The sequence below is a fragment of the Pelodiscus sinensis genome, chromosome 7, assembly GCF_052426305.1.
Source record: "Pelodiscus sinensis isolate ZL-2025 chromosome 7, ASM5242630v1, whole genome shotgun sequence".
Lineage (NCBI taxonomy): Eukaryota > Metazoa > Chordata > Testudines > Trionychidae > Pelodiscus > Pelodiscus sinensis.
In genome coordinates, this window is record NC_143058.1 from 63,636,072 (window position 1) to 63,660,404 (window position 24,333).

The 24,333-nt window shown below is 42.7% G+C and overlaps 2 protein-coding genes across 11 annotated transcripts in view; both read right to left on the bottom strand.

The window, feature by feature from the left end:
* RBM44 (RNA binding motif protein 44) overlaps positions 1 to 11,644 on the bottom strand; it is a 30,414-nt gene extending 18,770 nt beyond the window's left edge. For all 3 annotated transcript variants that reach the window (XM_075934027.2, XM_075934025.2, XM_075934026.2), the window contains exons 1-5: positions 8,481 to 11,644; positions 7,075 to 7,133; positions 4,977 to 5,153; positions 2,857 to 3,043; positions 2,742 to 2,767 (exon numbers count right to left, since the gene is read on the bottom strand). In XM_075934027.2, coding sequence (XP_075790142.2) covers positions 2,742 to 2,767; positions 2,857 to 3,043; positions 4,977 to 5,153; positions 7,075 to 7,133; positions 8,481 to 9,359 — 1,328 coding nt within the window. In that variant the 5' untranslated portion in view covers positions 9,360 to 11,644. The remainder of the gene's footprint in view (positions 1 to 2,741; positions 2,768 to 2,856; positions 3,044 to 4,976; positions 5,154 to 7,074; positions 7,134 to 8,480) is intronic.
* Positions 11,645 to 13,317: 1,673 nt separating this feature from the next.
* LRRFIP1 (LRR binding FLII interacting protein 1) overlaps positions 13,318 to 24,333 on the bottom strand; it is a 162,303-nt gene continuing 151,287 nt past the window's right edge. For all 8 annotated transcript variants that reach the window (XM_075934016.2, XM_075934021.2, XM_075934015.2 and 5 more), the window contains 5 exons: positions 20,044 to 20,090; positions 18,782 to 18,899; positions 17,501 to 17,580; positions 15,014 to 15,118; positions 13,318 to 14,226 (listed from right to left, as the gene is read on the bottom strand). In XM_075934016.2, the coding sequence (XP_075790131.1) occupies positions 14,116 to 14,226; positions 15,014 to 15,118; positions 17,501 to 17,580; positions 18,782 to 18,899; positions 20,044 to 20,090 (461 nt within the window). In that variant the 3' untranslated portion in view covers positions 13,318 to 14,115. The remainder of the gene's footprint in view (positions 14,227 to 15,013; positions 15,119 to 17,500; positions 17,581 to 18,781; positions 18,900 to 20,043; positions 20,091 to 24,333) is intronic.

Consider the following 24,333-nt stretch of genomic DNA (forward strand, 5'->3'; position numbering starts at 1 on the left):
CTTACCTACTTTTATTAATAAAATCACTATCTATTTTACACTGTTTTGTATACATTTTTATGTAAGCAGCAATTTTTGAGTTCTTTATTTCTACAGTTATATTTCTCATTTTAAGAATATACTGCAAGATATTTACTTTGACTATATTTAATGTGATTAAGATTTTTAACATGGAAAATATCTCTCAAGGCCTTTCAAGAACGTGGCCATCATAACATAAGAAAATATAGACCAGCAGATGGAAGTCACAAATAGCTGCCAAATGCACACTGATAGAAATCAGAGTGCAATAGTCCTTGGTTCTTCAGGTGAAGCAGGTAATCCAAAAATTGCCGTAAGTGAAGAATGCAAAGGGGAAATGCCCCATTCGGCTGCCCAGCGGGAAAATCTTGTCATTTTTCCAGGTAGATTTGTCTGGTTGAGGGTTTTTGACCCCAAAGAGTATCTGCTGGACCCCCTCCAAACAGGTCCTTTCTTGAGGGGTCAGCCATGCAACACCCATATGGGCAGATGAAGAGATGAGAAGTTGGTTGCAAGAAATGGCAATGTCCTTGACACAGTAGGTCTGGCCAGTCCAAAAGGGGCCACAGGTTGGGGAGGACTGCTGCCAGGCTCAACAGTATGTTGAACAAATGACTGCACAGCTACCCTGGTTCAACCATGATAACCTGGGCCTCATTTCATTTGATCTTTACCAGAACCTTGTTGATGAGAGGGATCTTAAGGAAGGCGTCCACTGCTTTCTGGGATAACCAGCAAGGAGAAAGCTGGGCTACACTGCTCAGTATGAGCAGGGGCCTGAGAACCTGATTGGGGGGGGGGGGGGGTGAAGAGATGCCCAAGGTAGGGTCAAGGTCTCCCCCAGATTTGTCCTTTCCCTTGCAGGAAACTAGAGACTTTCCTCTCCCCATCTTCCTTGGTTTTTTGGATGGTGGGACTGGTGCTGGCTTGCAGATAGTACTGGCAGGGGGTTGTACACTGAAGTCACAGTGCTCAGTGTCAAATTGGAGTGCTGCTCCGGCATCAGGGTGAGGGCACACTCCATAAGGAGCGTTTTTAAAGAAATCTCCTGCACCTCCTTCCTTCAAAGTTTGAAGGATTTGAAAATTCTGCTCTTATCACTAAAGTGACCTTCACCAAAGCACCATAAACAACTATTATGCGGATAGCTAATGGAAACAGACTTCTTGCAGCGATCAGAGGACTTCAGGACTGCGGAATGCCCTGTCCCAAGGCAAAGTCCATTCAAGATCTAACAACACTCTAATTATCCCAGATGTAACCAGAACTAGAGGGAAACAAACCAAAAACAACAAAGAACTTGAAGAAAGAGTTCGAACGAACAAAAAGAAACAATACTAGCTGAAGCAGCACACTTCCAGCACCATCACTGGCAGCAAGAGGGAATTGAGGGTGGGGGTAACCAGCAATACTCCGTATACAATGGCATGTACAGTAAACTTCCGATAATCCGGCACCTTGAGGACCCAGGGGGTGCCAGATTATCAGATATGCCGGACTATCAGAAGGGGGGGCTATGAGGGGTGTGGGGTGGGGTGGGGGGAATGCCACTCCAGACCCCTCATAGCCCCCCCTTCTGATAGTTCGGCTCTGCCCCAGGCGTCCCTGATTCAACCGCTACTGGTCAGTTTCAGCAGCAGCTGAATCGGGGACACCTGCAGCAGAGCAGCTGGAGTGCTGCCCGGTTGGTCCGGTAGTGCCGCCCCTTGGTGCAGCAAGACCAACTCGGCAGCACCCCAGCTGCTCTTGGGGACGCCTGGAGCAGAGCAGCTGGGGGGCTGCCAGGTTGGTCCAGTAGCGCCGCTCCTCGGCATTGCGAGACCAATCCGGCAGCACCCAAGCTGCTCTGTCCCAGGTGTACCCAAGTCAGCTGCTGCTGAAACTGATCAGGGGCTGATTCCAGGAAGCCGGGGCAGAGCAGCTCTGCCTTGGGCTTCCTGGAGTCAGCCGCTGGTCAGTTTCAGCAGCGGCTGAATCGGGGACAGATGAGGTGCTGCCGGGTTGGGTCCGGCAGCCCCAAGGGGCAGCGCTATGGGACCTACCTGGCAGCACTCCAGCTGCTCTGCCCCCGGCTTCTCCAATTCAGCCGCTGGTCAGTTCTAGCAGCGGCTGAATCCAGGAAGCTGGGGGCAGAGCAGCTCCAATGGTCCGGCTGTCCAGAGCACTTCCGGGTTCCTGATGGTGCCGGACCATCAGATGCCGGACCATCGCAGTTTTACTGCACACGCCACTCCAGTGGGTGCCAGAAGCACTCCCCTACAGATAGTGATATGGGAAAAATCTTCTGGTACAAATGCTTGTGGCGAGCACACACACTTAAGCTGAATAGACATAAGCAATCAATAAAAGAAGAAGATTACTGATGGAAATATGCCCCCAGAAATAATACAGCCTGAACAACCCAGATGGAAACTGAATAACGAGTGCTAAGAAATATACTTATTTGCAAACTTAGAAAATCTGAAGCGAAGATCATGGAGATACAAATATAGAACTCTACAATACCACTTATATACAATAACTTTGCAGAGTAAAACCTCACTCTAAACATAAGATCACACTGCCCAAAGTGCCAACCTACTTTTTCAGCTAAACAGAGCTGAAATAACGAGTGAAGTTCTAACACACACAAACACACACACTTTTACACAATTTATTTTGCTCTCACTTCTGACCTCTATCTTAATCTGAATATATAAACAAAAATTGTAATTACTTACTTATAAAGAAAGTCCTCTTTCATTAACTGTCAAGAAAAAGATTTCCATTATTTTTTCAATAAAATGTTTATATTTAAAGTAAAAAAGTAACAACAATAAAAAAAGTCTACTTTACCTTTGAAGGAACATAAGAAGAAAAGATTGAGAGCAATTTTGATTCTACTGATAATGGAGGCAGTGTATCCAATGGCATCCCCATTACTAACTTTTCTCTCATGCTCTCATACCTAGCCTTCAGATCATCAAAAACAGACAACAGAGATGAATCTAGTTCAGTCTTGGCAAGGTCACTTTCAAAATTCCTGAAAACATATAAAAGAACACTTAAAATACATAGTAGGACATTCCTGTTACATTATTGCTTCTATAAGGATAAAAAATATTTTATGGTGCCTCAAGATTTTTAATGTCCCAGCACCTTCCCCACCATATGCCAATAAATCTATTCTTTCTGATAAACATTAGCTTAGACCACCTTGGTCTTCTGTGATCTCTAATGCAGTTTTCTTTGGGGAATTATTTCAGGATTTTTTTTTTCTATATAGATTCTTGCATCAAAGTATTACTGGAGTTCTTCACTTGGCTCTTTGAAACAATGCTTATCTGTATTATTTAAAAGTCTTAATTAAAATACATTTAAAATACAGTAGGGCAATGTGTTTCTTATTTGTAATTTTATCTTTTCATTAAATAGTCAGGGGCTGACAGCTAGGACCTCGCTGGCAGCAGAGACTGCAGCACAGGGTCCAAGGACTTACCCCTGCACTCTTACCCCTCTGCCCCTACATTCCCAGGGTAAAACGTTTAACTGTGTAACCAACAGAATTCTGATCTGTTACACAGTTATTTTTGTATATTTTTTACATCCCTACTAGAGATTCGTGGTGCTTGCAATACAAAAGAGCCACAGTTCCAACAGCTCTCACTGGTGATAAGAAGGAGCTGAGGGGCAGTCGAGTCGCGTTAGCAGGGTCATATATATTGTGACGCATGATTACACTGATAACTATTCTCTGAAAGGTTATCCGAGTTATGCACCTACTTTATAGTAGCTCCATTGAGGTTATATTTCCTTACATGTATCACTTCCCTCCTACCCACAAGGCTTGTTATCCTATCACAGAAAGCTATCAGGTTGGTTTGACATGATTTTTTTTGCTGTTATTTATCACCTTATTACCTTCTAGATGTTTGCAAACTGATTCCTTATTTATTTGCTCTATTATCTTTCCTGATACAGAAGTTAAACCGACTGGTCTTTAATTCCCTGGAATTGAATCATGGGTCCAGTTCCAAGTTCTGAAGAGGAAGTGTAATTTAGTGGTAATAAACTCTCTTGTCTCTGTCACAGCCTCACCCCAGCCTGTCTACCCCTCTTACTTCTCATCAAACCACTCCCAGGCTCCTTACCGTGGGTCCCGTGTATCTTCTCTTCTCCCACCTCTGCTCAGTACGAGCATGCTCCTATGCATTCTTCTAGCTCCTTTCTCTATCTCACTTGGTTTCTATTTCCCTGTGCCTCTCTTTTCCTACGTTGGCCCTCACCCTCAGGCATTTGAATCAGGTTGCTTCCTACTTCTGTGCTCTCTGGGCACCAACACTGGTACAATGAAAGCACAAAAGACTATTTTCCTATTCTAAGTTCCAATACTTGGCACAAGTGAGCTGATTTAGCTGAAATTTTCAAAGCACACACATACACAGAGCTAGATATGGAAAATTTCAGGCTCAATGGTTGAAGTATGACAAAGTGCTAAGCAACTAAAAACCGGATCTACTAACGGAAAGAGTCAGGTAATCTCTACTAAATGCATCACTATCTGCTCTACCTATAATAAAACAGTCCTATTCAGCAACTAATGCCCTCCTAGTACATAAACAGAACACAAAAGACAATAAAAGCTTTGTTATCCATCATGTTGGGGGATTGGGGATGTCGATAAGTCAAAACTTCTGGTTAACTAGAAGGAAGGAAGTTCAAACAAATGCATATGTAGAAGAATGCATACTGTATTTTTCATAGCAATAACTAATATTAATCAGATTTGGAATACGTTAATTTCACAGGATATTATCAAATAACTACCATGCATTTGGTTGACACTCAAATGAATTTTAGGAAAGCATTTGCTGCTGCTATATTTAGTTTTACAACCAGTTGGATTTCTTAAATTACATACTATTGAAAAATATCACATATTTCTTTTATTCAAGAGAAATAAAATTAATTCATGCCTTTTAAAACATTCTCTTTCGTCCATAACAAGTCTGTAAACCTTCCAGCAGTGCTGATGACACATCCAATAGTGAATTCTTAGAAGCTGCAATTCTGCTTTTATAGCTCTCTGCTGAATCATCCTACAACAGTTTAATGAATAATTCTTCTCAGTTTCTTTGCAAAGATGCAGCAACCTTTAAAAGGAAAATATATTATTGAATTAAGTGAGAAAATATTTCTTAATTTATGTAAAAATTAGGAGTCCTGTGGCACCTTAAATTAAAACTAACACATTTATTTGGGCATAAGTTTCCATGAGCTGGAACCACTTCATCAGATGCAAGAAGTGGAAACCACTGTTTGGCAAGTATATATACATACATGCAAAGATTGGTGTGTTATACTATTATGCTGAGGACAAATGCTAATGAGGTCAATTCAATCAGGCCCTTTCCCAATTCAATCAGGCCCTTTCCCAACAGTTGATGAGGTGTCACAGGACCCAACTACATCAGCTGCACCACCAGGGGCTCATTCAGCTGCACATCTACTAATGTGATATATTCCATCATGTGCTAACAATGCCCCTCTGCCATGTACACTGGCCAAACAGGACCATGTCTCTGCAAAAGAATAAATGGACACGCATCAGACATCAAGAACAATAACATTCAAAAACCAGTAGGAGAGCACTTCCATCTCCCTGGACACTCAGTAACAGAGTTGAATGTTGCCATACTGCAGCAAAAAAACTTCGAAGACAAACTTTAGCGTGAAACTGCAAAGCTGAAATTCATATGCAAATTTAACACTATCAGACTGGGTCTGAATAGAAACTGGGAGTTAGCTCACTACAAAAAGTAATTTTCCCTCCTTTGGTGTAGACAATTTCTCATCAACTGTTAGGAATGGGCCACATCTGCCCTGACTGAATTCATCTTAGAATCATAGAATGATAGAATCCTAGGGCTGGCAGAGACCTCAGGAGGGCATCGAGTCCAGCCCCCTGCCCAAAGCAGGACCAAGCCCAACTAAATCGCCCCAGCCAGGGCTTTGTCAAGCTGGGACTTAAAAACCTCTAGGGATGGAGATTCCACCACCTCCGTAGGTAATCCATTCCAGTGCTTCACCACCCTCCTAGTGAAATAGTTTTTCCTAATATCCAACCGAGACCTCCCCCACCGTAACTCGAGACCATTGCTTCTTATTCTGCCATCTGTCACTACTGAGAACAGCCTCTCTCTTTCCTCTTTGGAACCTCCCTTCAGGAAATTGAAGGCTGCTATCAAATCCCCCCTCACACTCTTCTCTTCTGCAGACCAAACAAGCCTAAATCCCTCCATCTCTCCTCATAGGGTCACGTATGCCATCTCCCTAATCATTTTGGTTGCCCTTTACTGGACCCTCTCCAATGCATCCACATCCTTTCTATAGTGGGGGGCCCAGAACTGGATGCAATACTCCAGATGTAGCCTCACCAGGGCCAAATAAAGAGGAATAACAACTTCTCTAGATCTGCTGGAAATGCTCCTCTGAATGCACCCTAATATGCCATAACAATAGTATCTTATTAGTACTGTTCTTGCCAAACTCAAGTTTCCATTTCATGCATCTGACAAAGAGTGTTTCAGCCCATGAGAGCTTATGCCCAAGTAAATTCTTTAGTCTTTAAGGTACCACAGAACTTCTTCTTTTTGCTGAAACAGACTAAAATGAATCTTAATTTCTGGGGCACATCTTGACAGTTGTACAACTTTTAGCAGATTTTTCTAACTACATTTTAGGAGGAAAACCTGAAACTTAAAATCAGTTCCTATTCTCTACTAGCCAAAAAAGGAAAAACAGTACTCTGCAGTAACAGGCATGGTGACTTTCACATTATATTAATCTCAAACTGAGGAGAGGAAATGGCAATAGCACTCTAGTCATCTTTCTGGATAAAGTGCATTTCATAAAAATGAAATGACTCTCAGTGACTCTGTTAATCTTCTGTGCAATCCCTAATAAGTATTTTCCTTGCATTCTTAATTTGCTAAATCTGAGATAAAACCTCAAAACTATTAAGTAAATTCTGTATTTATCACTGAGTATCCATAAATATAATTTGCAACATACCTGTCAGGATTTTCTCTTAAGTCTCTGATACTTAACTTATTTTCCAACTCCAAAGGGTCCTAGAAAAACAATTGTTTAAAAGAAAATAATTATGCATTGCATTTACTGACATCAAAAGAGTTACAAATATAATTATTTTTATAATTATTATATAAACTGAGGTTATGTCTACACTGCAGTATCCCGGAGGTATTCCGAAATAGCTATTCCACGTTTTTTTGAGCACGTCAGTTATTTCAAAATATAACAGGCTTGCTATTCCGATGTCCCTGTAAACCTCATTCCACGATCTTGGGATGTATTAGGTGAGGTATTTCCAGTAGGAATAAGGAGGTGTTAGTGCCATTATACAAGGCATTGGTGAGACCCCATTTGGAATACGGTGTGCACTTCTGGTCTCCCATGTATAAGAAGGATGAATTCAAACTGGAACAGGTACAAAGAAGGGCCACTAGGATGATCCGAGGAATGGAAAACCTGTCTTATGAAAGGAGACTCAAGGAGCTTGGCTTGTTTACTTTAACCAAAAGAAGGCTGAGGGGGGACATGATTGCACTTTTTAAATATATTAGAGGGATAAATACCAGGGAGGGAGAGGAATTATTTAAGTTTAATACCAATGTGGACACAAGAACAAATGGATATAAGATGGCTAGTAGGAAGTTTAGACTTGAGATTAGACGAAGGTTTCTAACCATTAGAGGAGTGAGGTTCTGGAACGGCCTTCCAAGGGAAGTAGTGGGGGCAAAAGATCTATCTGGTTTCAAGATTAAACTAGATGGGTTTATGAAGGGGATGGTTTGATGAGATAACATGATCTTGGTAGCTAATTGACCATTCATTATCAGTGGGAAATAGGTCAATGGAGGGATGATAGGAGTTACTAGAGAACTTTCTGGGTGTCTGGCTGGTGAGTCTTGCCCACATGCTCAGGGTTTAGCTGATCACCATATTTGGGACCGGGAAGGAATTTTCCTCCAGGATAGATTGGCAGAGGCCCTGGAGGTTTTTCGCCTTCCTCTGTAGCATGGGGTACAGATCACAGCTGGAGGATTCTCTGCATCTTGGGGTCTTCAAAGTATTTGAAGGCTTCAATATCTGAGATATAGGTGAGAGGATTATTCTGGGAGGGGTGGGTGAGATTTTGTGGCCTGCACTGTGCAGGGGGTCAGACTAGATGATCATAATGGTCCCTTCTGACCTTAAAGTCTATGAGTCTATTTCAGAATAGTGATGTATTTCAAAATAAGTGCTGTGTAGACAGTGCCAAATTTTGAAATAAGCTATTTCGAAATTAACTTGAAATAAACTAGCTCAAATCGCGTAGCTTATTTCAAGTTCTGTGTGCATGACAGTATAGACATGCCCTGAGTTTATTTTGAACTGCTTAATGAGCTCAAAATTACCTTAATTTGTGAGTTCCATTCAGTAGTTTCACTGTAGATACAATTTTCCCATGTCTCAGCAAGCCATGAAGCAATCTGTTCCATATTGCCACCTACACATGACAAATCTGTATTGCAGGCAATATTTCTACGAGTCTCCTTTTGCCACTCTTCAGACCTGGTGTGGTTCAACATTGTTAACACTGTGTTGTTTGCTTTAGATACCACTGATGCATTAGCACTAGTAGCTCTGCTTGTAGTGAAACAAGCCCTAAAATCAGAACTCACATCAACAGTCTGGTTAACTGTAACTTTATAATTACTCATACCATTATTCAAGCAAGAGAGAGACTTGCTTTCTGAGTTAGGAAAATCTACCTGGTATCCAGTACTATCCCCAGCATACTTATCTATAACGTCCACACAAGGCAAATAATTATCTTTCACTGGAACTCCGGTGAGCGCATAAGAAAAATCTGTTGTTGTTTCAACAGTATCATGACCGTCTGAATCCAATGCAGACAAATACGATTCTTCACAACTACGGGAACTTGAATCATCTACATTTTTTTCGGAAAACTGCGCGACTGTTGCAAACGATCTTTCCCAAGGCAATACACAAGGACTTCCAGGCGTGCGCGACACGCTGTTAGTGCTGTGACCGTCTCCCGTTTTAAAGCCTTTTTGTGGAGCCAGGGGCGAGGGCGGTGCGACACTATAGAAAGACGCAGGCTCTCTCTTTTGTCGCTGCTCTGCACGGCTGGTGGGGAGCGGTTTGCGATCAGCCCTGTCCGCGTTCACGCCGCTATCGCTCCCCAAGGGGCTGTCACCAGTACTCGGACAGGTCTCATCCGCCTGCTCCTCCCCGCGATTTCCACACGCCAGGCTTTGGAAATCCATCCGCGAGACGGGTCCGGAGCCGGGCTGGAGGAGCCTGGCGTAGCCGCTTGATACCGCTCACCGGCCGCCCCGCAGCGGGAGGGGGACGAGCCGTCGCTCAACGGGCTCCGAGGGCTTCGCCGCGCACTTGGCACCACAGGCTCGGAGCGGCGAGGCGCTCGCACGGCGAACACCAGGGGCGCTGGCCCGGCCGCTCTCTCCCCGCCGCCAGCCGGGGGCGCGTGTGCCGAGGCAGGGCAGGGTCGCGGGGACCCGCTCGCTCTCGGCAGCGCAGCCCCCGCGTGAAGCGGCCGGCTCGGGGTGAGCAAAGCGGCGGCCCCGGGGCAGAGGGGCCGCGCGCGGGGAACCAGCGGCGGTTGGGCGGGAAGCAGGGGCCGTTAGCCGGCGCGAGAGACCGGGTCACCTCGTGCTGCTCCAGCAGCCGGCTCGCCCTTCCGCCCCCCTCATTGGCCGGCAGGCTCTGCCTCCTGATTGGTCAGTCCCGCAAAGCGGCGGGAAGAGCGGAGCGCCGAGCGAGCGGCCGCTCCCAGCACGCGCCGGGCTGCAGGCGAGGAGGAAGCGTTGCGCCTGCGCGTGCGAGGGCTGCCGAGCGGCACGTGATCCACCCTCCCCAAGATTCCCTCTGTGCAAATTATGCCCCACGTGGCCCGGCTCTTCCCAGGGCTCTGGGCCCGGGCACGTGCGTTTCCAATAGCAGTGGAGCCCCAAGGACAAGCACCAGGCTGGGGCAACAGGGGGTCGGTCCCAGTAGCTGGGTGAGATGGAGGGAGCGATCCCCAGTGAGGACCGGGGGCAAGCCCTGCATTGGTTGTAGAGTTTTAAAACACCCCTGCATAGGAAAAGGCAGGTACTTGTATGGCCACATGGGATTCAATACCAACCTGATCAGATTCTGGTAAATAAGTTACCTCCTAGGATCCTTTTGGATGAGAAGTTAGTGGCTTCCATGGGGCATGGAGGAAGTGAATCTATTGGGGACACGACCAACAGGATTCAGCCCACAGAACCGATGCTCTTGTAGTTCTGGGTATTTCCCAAGCTCAAGATTGTAACTGTGCCTCGTTGTACGGCACTGAGCCAGCCTCTTATAAAGGACTGGACCTTTGCACCAAACCAATTTATAGCAAGTTTGAACCCTGTTCAAAATTCAAGCCTCAGTTCTCACTGCAGTAGTCTGTAGGAAAGTTAGATGTTTTTATATTTACATTGAGATAGAAATGCTTTATTATACATTTTCATTTAAATTGAATTCATCTGATGAAATGGGTTTTACCCACAAAAGCTTATGTATTAGTCCTAAGGGACCAAGGCCTCATTGTTTTTGCAGCTCCATACTAACACTACTATCCCTCAGATTCATGCTATTGTAATTATTATACCTGGTTAAAGGTAAAATACCTTTTGCCAACAGTGTCATTTAGAAAGCCTAAACTTTCCAATATAGACATTGACATTTGTCAGGATAGAACACTACCATAAAAATACCTAAATAAATAATATTGATTTCTGCATATGAATCTCGAGTCCAGTTCAGGTCTCCATGAGCTTGTTTTTCTTAACAGAACCACTGATTAAAAAAACAATTAGGTTAATACTGCCATGGCTTTTTTAATACCATCAAATTAAACATTTCAAAATAAATCAAATGACAAAATTTAAATACAATTATTGGAATATTGATTGTGATTCTGTAATGAGCTGCCACATACAGCCCAGCCTACTACTTTGGGATGCTATCTAAACCACAGCTGGGAATACATCTGCCAATATAGGCAGGCAGGCAGATTCACAGTAGCTCAGTTGGAGCTAGCATGCTAAAAGTAAGTGTGGCTGTGGCTCTTCTGATAAAATGTCAGGCCTACCACCCAAGCTCAGACAGAGAAATTCAGGTGGGTGGAAGAGCCTGAGCTACTGCCAAAGCCACATATTTATACTGCTATTTTTAGCCCACTAATTCCAGTAGGTATGTCTATCTGGGTTAAGAGGTTTACTTCCAGCTGCTGTGTAGACATTCCCTTAAACTTCCAAGCAGATGCACTGGCTTCTCTGCAACTGAAACCAATATTGTTACCATCATTTAAAGACCTGTTAGTGTGCATCGGGGGAAAAAAAATAATGTGCTACAACTAGGGATGTAAATGGCCAGCCGAATAGTCGACTATCCCATATGCTTATCAGGTAGTCGAGTGACTACTCGACCAGTTTCTTTCCTCCCCACTCTATTAGAGGCAGCAAGAGGTGGGGAGCAGAAACTGGTGCTAGGGGAACCAGTTCTTCTCCAGCACCATCTCTGCAGGGGATGTGTTTGGAGGGTGGCAGAGGAGGCAGACACGTAGTGGGGGACCAGGTGACAGCCAGGAATAAGCTGTCCCAGCTCGCTCTCAGTCCCAGACACTGCGCTTCTGCTTTTAAGTGTAGGAAGAGCCACATCACAGCAGTTCCTGATCAATGCAAGTATTAGTTTTAATTTTTTAGCCCAACATTTGTTACCAATTTTTCTCCTGATATTTGAGACAAGACATTATTTTACCACGACCACAAGAAGAAATGCCAAATGACAATCACACAACTTAACCTGTTAATAAAATACTATAGTATGGTTTTATAAAAGCTTCAATGTATTTTGTAGTTACTAGAGGTTCTGTGCACCAGAAATTATAAAAAAGTCACAAAGTTTCAAGTCTGGCTTCTACATCTAGATTGTGGTATTCAGCAAATCTGGCTCAGCATCTGAAGACTCTGGTCATAAAAGCACAGTTGGAAATGGAGATTCTATTTAAAGCTCTGTATCTGATTGACAAGGGCAAAAAATTATGGTCTATATATAACCCTGCAGATTAGGGATGTGAACAAGTAATGGGTACTAGTTAATCAGTGCCCATGAGCAGCCCATGGCCTGTGGGGGTGCCCCACAAACTGGGGGGGCTCCTTGAGCTGGAAAGCTCCCAGTCCCAGTGCTGGGATCCTGCTTAGTCAGTTAACTGATTAAACATTAGATTAACGTAAAGTTTAACCAGGATTTTAAATCCCTACCTCAGATGGCCTCATGAGCCATTGCAGCCCTACATTATTTCTATGATTTCTCTAGACACATAGAAACCTCATCTTAACTCCCTCTTCAAAAACACTGATCTACTCATTCCACAATGGATGCATATATTCATTCTGGTGGAATGAAGAGTGTGTTTCCCTGGCTAGAGAAGGAACATTCAATTAATATTTCTCTCTTATTGAGGTAATGAGCCGTAGAGATCACAATAGTTCTGCAGTGGACCAGAAAAGCAACAGTAGCGTGTGGACCAAAAATCCAAAGCTGAGGTTTAGGAGAAATTTGGCCTCTTGACCCTGAATTTGGCTCAGTGGGTGGGCAGGCAACAGAAGTGAAGGGAGTCTAGAATGGTCACATTAATGGAAAATTAGTTGTTGTAAAGACACCTAATCTTATACCTGGAACAAAGTGTATGGGGGATTTAGATAACAATAGTTCCTTATGTATTTAAAATTTTTGTCTGGGTGGAGAACAAATTGCTGGGCTTTATTTCTTAGATAACTACTGTTCTGCTTTAAGTCTACACAATCTTTTCTAATGAAGTGGAGCTGTAATGCTAGTTGTGAGTCACTAGACTGTAACCTACCTAGGACATTTCAATTGGTTATGTATTCTTTTTTGAAGAGAAAGTGGAAAATTGTTTTTTAAAAGACCCAAGGAACAGTTTTGCAATTGCAATCTTCTTGTAGAAAAAGAAGTATATGTAGTAATGTACTCTAAAGTAAATTGCTCCTTTACTTCTCAGCTACTTAATGATTAGACTGGTAGATCTTCTGTAGAAATGTAGATTCCTAACCGTTCAAGTACTGATAGGCAATTTCTGATACAGAAGAACCCTTCACACATTTGTTGAAACCAATGACATTTGCTTTGACAATTTAAATGAAATTACATAAGTGCAATCCACCCTTTTTAAAACATGGCCTTACTCTGGTTTATTTATGCAACTTTACATACTTTAAAAGAAGTAGTTTACTTCAACTCCAAATATAGGGATTAAATAATACACATGAAAAGCTGTAATTCAGTGAAGCTATTGCCTATTCACCCTGAAATCAAATAGTCTTATGATTGAACTGGTGCAAAAAACCTTCCAAACACCTTCATTTTATTGGCAAAGTCATTTAAGGTCACTTTTGCTTCCAAGACCATCATCTTCCATGGTTTCCACTCAAGGCGTTTTGCTTTGTAATGGCTTGTGGTTCCACAGTGTTTTGTTAATGAACAGCCTATGAATATACTACTGTAGTCACTAAATTGCAAATACTGCCATGTGAAGTTCAAAAATTACAGCTTTTTTACCCCTAAATTCAAGCAAGACAAAATTCAAGTCCTAGTTTCACCTTTAACACCATTTTAAATGGCAAAAACGGCTGCTGTGCCTTTCAGGATGAAGAACTAACACGATGCCCAATGTGCTTGTTAAACAGTATACAGGTATTGCAAATGTACCAAAAGTACAGTGTGGAAGGGCATCTACAGGCACAGCCATTTGGGTCAGCTACTCCTATACAGATAGTGCAGCAGGATTGAATCTGCGTAGAGAAAACCACAACTTGGTGGCATATAGCAAATAAGTTCATGTGTTTGGGTTTTTTTTTTGTTCTCAGAAGGCATGATGAGAAAGCATCCCAAACAGCAAAAAGACAAGCATCTCCAATGTTGTTCTCATTCCATCAAGCTGTAGTTTTCAGTGAAAACTGGATATTATTGCTGAGACAGTAAAGCACTTCGATTGGCCTTCATCTTCTCCAGCCGTTTCACTAGATGGCCATTGCTCACTTCAAGCTCTTCAGTTTTATCCAATGCTGAGCGAAGCTGAAATGAAGAAGCAAAGGAAAAACCATCATTAACTTTTGAAATGGTTTTCTTTCCCCAAAGACTGTTGCTTTGGTGTTTTACCAATCAAGACATGTCAAAGTTGCCTAGGTGGCCTATCTTCTGTGTCCTTTACTATTGATTATGGGTATGGTGGTTAAAAAAGGAAACGTCCTACTGAGTTCTCATTTATACATCCCAATAGAGTAAAAAATGTGTAAGTACAAAAACAGAAGTTATAATTGAGAACTGATTCATAATGAAGTTAGATAAAAGACACGAATGGCAAAACTTGTAACTGTTTTTACAGAACAAACACAAATGATTCAAGTTTTATGATTGCTGACTCAAATGAGCATACAGATTTGACACTCATAAATGTCTAAATGACACTGCCATTGAAGTAGAATTATACTGGAGGAATGACCCTGGGACATGAGCGCTACAGTTTGTAGTCAATAGTACCAAGGCTGACAAACCAGAGAGAGAGATGTTGCATTAAGGATGATGTTTCCTGAGAGTCAGTTACAGTAATCAGTTCAAGGGGAAGTGTGCTATTGTTCATTGTCGTAGGTGCGTTTGCATTAACCAGATCTAAGAGGGCTAAGGTTCTAGCCAAATCTATCAACAAGACTAACAGGAACAATACAAAAGTAGCCATTTACATGTCAGTAATCCAAGAACAATGGCAAATATTGTAATAAAAGCTTTCAGCGATATGCCTGCTTCCTCTCTATGGAATCTGAATTGCTTGTCTATAATGTTGTAAGTCTGACTTATGCATTACCTCTCTTTGGAGTTTGCGTTTCTCAGCTTTCAGTTCATCTTCTATTTTTTCAGCATTTTCAGCAGCACATTTATATCGAGCTACTTGACCCTCCAACCGTATTACCTAAGGTTAAAAAACAAGTATACTATTAAGAACTGTGCACAGGTAAAATAACTTCTAATCCTGTTTTTATTTGGGAAACACACTGAAGTTGGGAGTCTACATTGTGTTCTTATTAGAATGAAGGGGATATTCTGAGAAAACTATATCACTGAAATGTCAGTTACTAGAAACTACAGAAGCGGCGAGGAGTCCTGTGGCACCTTATAGACTAACTGAAGTGTAGGAGCATAAGCTTTCATGGGCAAAGACCCACTTCGTCAGATGCATGTTTGATGCAAGACGAAGTGGGTCTTTGCCCACGAAAGCTTATGCTCCTACACTTCAGTTAGTCTATAAGGTGCCACAGGACTCCTCGCCGCTTTTGCAGATTCAGACTAACACGGCTACCCCTCTGATACTAGAAACTACAGGTTGCTTGTCCATGTTGTTTGTCCCTGTTGTCCATGAAATGTTTCAATGTATTAAAAAATGTAACTTACCTACACTGAAAGTTAAACAGGACAAACTTTTCTACAACTAGAGGCTGGTATAAGTTAGTTGGGGTTGGTCCTGCTTTGAGCAGGGGTTTGGACTACATGACCTCCTGAGGTCATCTCCTACCCTAAATTTCTATGATCTGATGACTAAATAGCACCAGTCTTTTCTCTCTGAAGAACAACTGTATTACTGACTTATGCAGGACAAAAGGTATAATGAGCAGTGACACGCAACTCTATTACCCATGACTCATACACCCCACAATTGCTTCCAGCCAGTAAAGAACTACAGGCATCTTGATATAACCACAGTCTCAAGTGCATTCTCAGTGGCTCCCGACCTTTTTAAGCATACAGACCCCTTTTCAATCTATTAACATTTTCCTGACCCCACCCCAAACAATATATCCTGCATGTCCCTCAGCCTGCACTGATTCCCGAACTGTGTGTCTCAGCCCACTCGGGAAGCAGCATGGACTGAGAGACGTGCTGGCTGCGAGAGGCTCCATACATTTATTTTAATTTCTATTTTAAACTTTCTGCAGACCCCCTACAGTACCGTCTGCAGACCACCGGTTGGGAACCACTGTTGTTTTTTTAAATGGTGTTAATACAGATCCTTGAAGTTGATTGTTGTTTGGAACTCTACATATAATTCTTTAAATTTTTTTATATGTAAACAACAGTATTTCCAGTAGGGATGTGAATGTTTAACTGTGTAAACAGTTAACTGATAAGCTCAGGCTTATCAATTAACATTCATGGTTATATGCAGGCTCCTGCTCTGCTCCTGCTCCTCTCCTGGGGAGCTGGCTGCCACCCTGCACTGCTGATTCTGTGTCAGAGGCAGCAGCGCCAGGGCTGCAGCCAAAACCCCGGGAGCAGGACAGCAGGTGGGAGCTGTTATGCCTGGGGAGCTGGCTTAAAGGATGGCTCCCCACAAACTGGCTCCCTGAGAGCTACCTGCCACCCCATGCTGCTGCCTCTGATACAGGGAGAGACAGGTGAGAGTGGATATGTACGGAGAGCCAACTTTTATGCAGGCTTACTGCCTTTACTCCTGGGAGGATTCTGCACCACTGTGAAAAACAGAATTTGTGCAGAACTTAATTTTTTTCCTCACAGAGTTTGCACTACACAAGGCTGCTGGACCCCTTGCAAACAGAGCTGGAGGGAAAGGAGAGCTGGAGAGTCCACAATAGCTGCAGTTCCCAGCATGCCCTGAAGGAAGGAGAGGTGTGCTGGACATTACATATAAGCCTATGAGTCACTATTATGCTGTTTTCTTCCTCTGGATCCCCGGGCTCTGGGGTGCGGGCATATCTGGCACCCATGGCTGGGTTTTGTGGGGAGCAGGTGTGGAAGTCTGTGCTGGGAGACCCTGCGCAGCACCCCTCCAGCACTCTTTAAATGCTCGATCCCAGTACAGACACTTCTAGCATCTCCCTCTCCAGTTCTACCTCCCACTCTCCTCAGTGGAATCTTCTACTCGGGAACCTCTATATGTAATCTTACTGGAGCACGGTGGAAAAAAATGACAAACTAAAACCAAAGGGCCGGGGTCTTCTCCCAAGATGTGCTACCCTCTCAGACTGAGGCACCATAAAAAGCATAACAGAAAACCAGGAACTGTAGGGATTTCTTTACCGCTCCAATCCTGGGGGAAATCTTTTGTTGTTGCCTGTATTACAGACATATTTGCTGACAGATTGTATTTTGGTAATTTATTTCAAAATGCCTGAAACTGGCTTGACTCTATTGTGTTATTTTTCACAGACATGTAGAATTTTAAAATACTGCATGCAGAAATTTTTTGGGGGTGCAGAACTGCCCCAGGAGTATACTTCAATGCAACTTGAACATTTTAGTTCTGAACTGATCACTGTCTCTCCATGTGCAAACTTACATTCTGCTCCAAAGCGGTTATCTCTTGTTCAGACTTTGCAAGTTTAAATTTGAGGTCACTGATCTGCCTGTTGGCATCTCCTAAAAAAGAAAAAAGTTAAAAATCTTATCAGAAACACAGGCACAACTGGGGCATGGCTCCAGTACCTAAAATGCTGGAATGTTACAACATTGCATTGTTATTAGAGGAGGCTGGCATGAAATACTATGTAAAGTTCCCTTATATGTCCCAGCTGATATGCACACAGATTCCAGTGCCTGTGAGCAGGGAGTGATTCACATCATTTGACAACAGAATTAATGGTATGAAGGAAGCCTGTGCCCAGCCCTACTTGATAACACAATGGAGGTTTCTGTGCAGCAGAGTCTTGAAAGTGGAAACAAACAGCCTGATCCTGCACTACTGTACAATCTTATCTTACTGCCTGTTGCACTGAAAATTCTATCAATGTAACAATAAGAGAACATTGAAACAGTACATAAAGCCCACTTGCAGGCTCTCATAATTCAAGAGTCTTAAAGAGGAGGTTACTCACCTGGCTGTAACTGACATTCTTCGAGATGAGTGTCCCTGGCGGTGCTCCGCAGTAGGTATAGGTGCATCCCAGCACCGCAAAGTGGGACACACCTACTGTGAAGCACCCCCAGGGATGTCTCTCAAAGAACCACTATTTGCACTGTTTTTAGCCATATACAGCCCACAGCAGTTTACTCTGAAATAGGGATGTGAAGGACTAGTCGACTATCCGATAATCAAATGCTTATTGGATAGATCGCAGGATAGTCAACTAGTTGCTCCCCCCCCCCACCACCACCCCCCACCACCACCGCCTTTATCAGATAGACACAGCAAGGGGAAGGGGGAGAAGAGGAAGAGTTTCAAAACAGCAGCGCCGCTTGAAGCCTGGAGCCAGACCCCGGGTTCCCCATGGCGCTGCCGCTTTGAAACGTGCGTGCAGCCTGGGGCCAACTAAGGAGACTCCCCAGCTGACCCAAAGGTGAAAGCGCCATGTGGAGCCTGGGATCAGTCCCCAGCTGACCCAAGACTCCATGCATCGCTGCCACTTTGAAGCGCTGTGGGGAGCCCAATGCACCACACACAGCCGGGGGTCAGCTTTCGCCTTCCAAGTGTAACAACAGCCCTAGGGCTGTTGCTACACTTCAAAGGCCAAGGCGCCCCATCAACTAATCAAATAATCAATGCAAAAATGCATCGCCTATTCGATTAGTCAGTTAGCTGATACTTAACATCCTTAGTCTGAAAATGGAAAATTAAGTTTACTTTGGAGATCAATCATGTGCATATCTGTCCCATTCTCAAGAACTTCATCTTCAGACCGCATGTTCTCCATCTTGCCATTCTTCGGCTTCTCTTCCAGTTGTCCTTTTAGAGTTTTAATCTGAAAGTCCCAAGATAATTAATTTCAGTATCTTTACAAAGACAGCCCCCACACAAAAGTTCAGGTAGCCAGAAGGAATGTTCATGCTTCAATCATCTGTCCCACATTATGTATTGTCACAAAATAATCTCCAAGCTGTTCCTTTGCTGTTATTTGGTGTAGATTCCAGAGTAGAAAGAGTAAGCGACATAACGGGGGACAGTTACTGGTAATGCAGCTCCTACGTCACAGGTAAATTAAAGACAGATTTTTTTTTTTTTTAACAATGTGAGTTAATGCACATGAACAATCCTAACAACCCCAAAGGTCTCAAGAGAATAATTGATTGGAAGAATAAAGATTCCTAAGGATTTATCATCTGCAAGGAAACAAATCGGTTTTTAAAGGTGTGCGCATATGCTCTATTTTGGAATTCTATGATGGATAGTATCAGCATCATTTACGCAGCTACAGTATCCCTATTGCATTTCTCCTCCTAAACTGTCCACTGTGAAACAAAAAAGATTGTCAGCAGCTGTTTGAGGAGACATTCAGAGATTAAGCTTTATGCAAAGAGAGGCTGGCATGCAGACTGTTTATTGTTTAAAGGGCTGTTTTCTCTAGAATGACTTATGTTCTAAACACTCTGCTTGAAGGTTGTCTGGTCACTGTTTATCACCATCATTGCTTCCCAAGAGAACAGAACTTCCTCTTGAAATAATCATGGCTAACATTGGGGACCGCAGTGCAAGACCTTGTCAGAGGGAGAAAAGCATGATTCCACCCCAAGAAAGATGCCAGACACATGAATGGAACATCCTTGAAGAGACCAGGAGGGTTTAAAGGTGCAGTTAACCCCGTAACACATGCAACTAGCTCTCCTGGGGAGTGGGGATAATCCGCCTTTCAACTCTCAATGAAATTTTTAATGAAGTTTCCATATCCCTCCCCATAAATGTATCTTCACACCAATGTACAAAGCGGAACCCAGCTCCTATGGAATACAATCACATCTTAACACAGACCACAGGAAGGAAAGCAGTAGTAGCAGCATTTCCAGCAGCAGCTGCTGTGCTGTGTATGCTATAGGAGTATTTTGTTCTCTTAAATCTCCTCACCATGTTAAATTAACAGGCATCCAGCAACAATGAAATATTTTAATTACCTGTTCTAGCAAGGATTCTCGTTCATCAATGAGTCTTTTCAGTCTGTCTGAAAGAGAACAGAGAACTCAGTGCTGATTTAGTTATGATGCATCTTTCAGGGCATGTATTTAATCAAAGACAGAATTAAGGGTTAGTGAAACAAATGATGAAGGTAGTTATGCACGTACCACAGGAAATGAGGTCACAGACAGGACTGGGAAGGGGTTTCAGCCAAGGGAAGTTATGTCATTCTCATTGAGCATGCTTGTCACTTCAGTAGCAGCACCCAACGGCATGCAAACAGGCTAATCTTCTATTTTAGGTTAGCATGCAAAAACTCTAGGGTCAAACACAACTGTAACACAAATCTTTAAAATTTAATATCGTTAGGAAGACATTAAGTACACCTGCAATCATTGCTAATCACATGGTAACATTTTAAAACATCAATAAAAACTTTGTAACAAAGGAGCGTGGCTACAGCGTTTTCTGTCATTGTCCTTAGTAAAACATTTGCATGTTGGATTTTTGTTAAAGAGAGAGTCTGGTAAAGTGGAGGGAGGTCTCTATTTTAGTCCTTCAGGTCGAATATAAATAGGAGTGTGTTGTCTTAGACAACTTGTTGTGTTAGATCTGAATTTTGAAGGACCAGGGATCAGTATACAAATACAAGAGAGCACCCGGTTTGCCAGAATTGAAAAGGTAATTTTGAGAAAAGAAAATTGAAGAGCGTAAACAAAACACTACGCTCATCTCTTCCCTTTGAGGCCAAGGGAAACATTTCAAGAGATGCCATATATTTTATGCAATAAGTGATTTTATGAATTATGGAGTTACAGCCCCATCATGTGTATTTTACCTTTATACTGAACAAAATACATTGACAATTTTTGTTCCTTTTGAGCAGCTGAATTTGTTCACTAGATTTCCCAGAGTTTTCTTTTATATTATTAGTTGGTCCTTCCTAGAGGTGGACATACAGAGTGGACAGAAGTTGGTCCAATAAAATATATTGCCTCTCCCAACTTGCATCTCTAGTATCCTGGCACTGATGCACCTACACCACCACAGCACTCCTTACAGCTAGGCAGTCATCTACACAGGGCCAAATCTATAGGTGCTGACCACTCAAATTCCACCTGAGTTCAGCACGTCAGGAGCTGGCTACTGAATAAACTGCCAACATGTGAAGTTCATTCCGAAAAAGTTCTTGCATTTCTTTGAGTTTGCAATTGACAATTCACAAATCAGCTGTAGATTTCACTGAATATATTTCTAAGGATATAATCTGCAGTAAGAGACCTACACTGAGTGTTTTGAATTTTTTTAAATATGAAGGCAATAGGGGTTTTTTTTAGATCTTCTATATGCAATAGGTCACTAAATTGTAATCCTTTTTCTTTGTTGACACACACAGGAAATAACGGTGGCATCACAGATATCAGTGTATGAAAAATGGGAAAAAATGAATTAAAATGGGAGCCTGTAAATCTGGCAAATCTGCAACAATGGTAACTCAGAAGAATATAGTAACTCTTCACTGGGGTATGCATATAATCACAAAGAGGTCATTCTAAATTACAAAACTGCATCTTTTTCTCTGTGCTGTCTGACAACAAATCATAAAACAACATGGCAGTTCAGCAGCATTACACATCTACTGTCTGAAAGAATTCAGCACTCAATTGCCCAAGAAATGGACAGGACACAGGGAATTTCAAAGTCATCATGCATTGTGGCAGCCAGGTACTGAGGTGAAACCATATTGTGTACTTTCCTGGGGAAAACAACTTTCCTGATATGAAACTGAATGTGGGAGTGGAGAGGAAGGGAGGGACGGATGACAAACCACATGACGTGGTAAATCCTGCAAAATAAATAACTGTTTGAAAAGCATGTGCATGTAGAGCAGCTGAAAAACACAGAGAGGTGGAGAACAGAAAACCCTGTTTAAAGGAAACAAATGGAAACAAAGCCAACGAACAGAAGAGCAAGGTAAAGTATTTCATGGCTGCAGCCAAGGTTGGCTGCTAAACATCAGAAGAAAACCCAGCAAGTAAACTGCTTAAGAATGAAATTTAATAGAGGACGGAATGTCCCATTTTGAAGTAAACTTGCCAAAATGGTCCATTTCATTCTGGAAGCTTAATTAACCATGCACACATATACACATAATTATTACGTAACTACCACATTATTTCCAGTATGGTAACATGCCTTTTGTGTTTGAAATATATCAGCAGTATCCTAAATGGAAACATTTATTTGTCAGTCATTTTTAGACCTGACCTTTGTTTTGCAAACACCCCCAAAAATGCAGGTTCTCACATCACTCCCCACAACATGATGGTCTCCTATCTATTCCCATTACGAGTCTTGTGCAGGTGTGAGGAGGGCAAATGAAATATTCTTTTAGGCACAGCCAGAGTGAAGCTGGCACGTGTGTGAGAGACTCTACTTTCTAGGATCTCTCCTCTTCACTCTCCCTGACCCCCAAAAGAAGAGGACTCTGAAGAAAACCTCACTGTATTTTATTTTGCTTTTTTCTAACAAGCACATAAGCTAAGTGTCTGAGGGGCACTAGGATTGTAACTCCATTCTACAGTGCCTTTTACATGTGGTAAGTATACTTTCTATGGTGTACACACACATGTAGTATACTATATTTCTCCCTGTAAAGTAGGTGTCCACATTTTGATGATGGGGAAAACTAAACAGACAGCTTGTGACTTGACTAAGGCTGTGCAGGAAGCACAAGCACAAGATATGGATACAGGAGATTTTGGCTGTCCATCTCACATTAAACCTAGGCTGCATCTCATGCTATTCAACTACCTTAGCTGCAGCTAGAAATCTCTCTGATTCCCCAGTAGTGCAACTGGTCATTTGCAAGAAGCCAAGTGGGAAAACTTGCAGGCACCCTGGTGCCATCGGTAGCAGCACAAGTAGTACTCTCTCCCAGACCTGAGCGCTGATTTGGGACTAGAGTGACCAGATATCCAGATTTTATAGGGACAGTCCTCATATTCAGGGCTTTGTGTTATACAGGTGGCTGTTATCCCCCACTCCTGTCTTGACTTTGAAACTTGCTATGTGATCACCCTGTTTGGGATCATCCCCAAACCATGGGTCACGTGGACCCAAAAGACCCAGCTGTGGCAGTTCAAAGAGGGGGGAAGAGAGGAGACTACAATTAAACCATGAATCTTTAGGCAAATTTCAGAGAGATTTTCAAGGCTAGTTTTGGAAGGAAGAGTATTAGGAATGTGGTAGGAAGGGAAAGCTGAGAATAGCCCTGCCATTGCTAGATACCCAAATAAACTGGAACCATTGGCCATGGCTTTGGAGGGCCCAAAAGATTAGTTCTGATCACTTAATAGCCTCTTCTGCAAAAGAAACTGCAGCCATAACATGCATGTCATTAGAGAGACAATGAGTTTACCATGAACTTGCGCTTTTGTTCCCTGAAAGATGATTCAGTCCACTATAATTAAGAAATCAGATTACACGGCTGCCATCGTAAGTGCCTGACCTGGGAACCTTTGCTGCTAAAAGCAATTGTACTATAGCAGGAGCTGTTACTGTGCTATGGAAGTAGGATACCAAAGAACCTGATTGTCCATTGCACACTTTCTGACTTTTGGCATTATTACATAGACACAGACTAGGAAGTCATGTTTCCTAGATAACAGCACACATTTCACTGTGTGCCATCTGTGTAAACCTGGAGGACTGGCAAATAACCATTTTTCCCCTATTACCTGTGGTCCTTTTCAAGAAGATTTGCTTGCATGGAACCACACTCTTGCAGTGCACACAACCCAAGACATGCAAGTTAAAGTGTGAAGATTCAGGTTGACAAATGACCAAAGAACTCAAAGGCCTTCTCTGCACTGGTATTTGCCCTGATTTCAGCAATTGGTGGCCAGTCATGGATGCAGCTTCACCAGTAGCAGCTTTGCTGTGTTGATAGCTGTCCATTGGATTCTGAAATCATGGCAAATATCCAGAGTAGCTAGCGCTCATGTTTGGAAAAACAGAAGAGAACACTATGACCAAGTTACTAAACGAGTCATCATTGCATCTATTTCCCTGGTGCTGTACTAATGTTCTAAAAAGTAACAGATATGCACAAGCTTCAGAGTAAATGAAATATTAATGAAAAACAAAGTATTAATTTTCTCACGATCAAAGCAGAAGTATTTAAATTACATTTCTCTTTATGAACAAGGTGTCCCCAGACACACCAAGTGTTCGTCTGTGCTTCTGTGGGCTAGCCATTCTAACACATTCAACTATAAATGACTTTC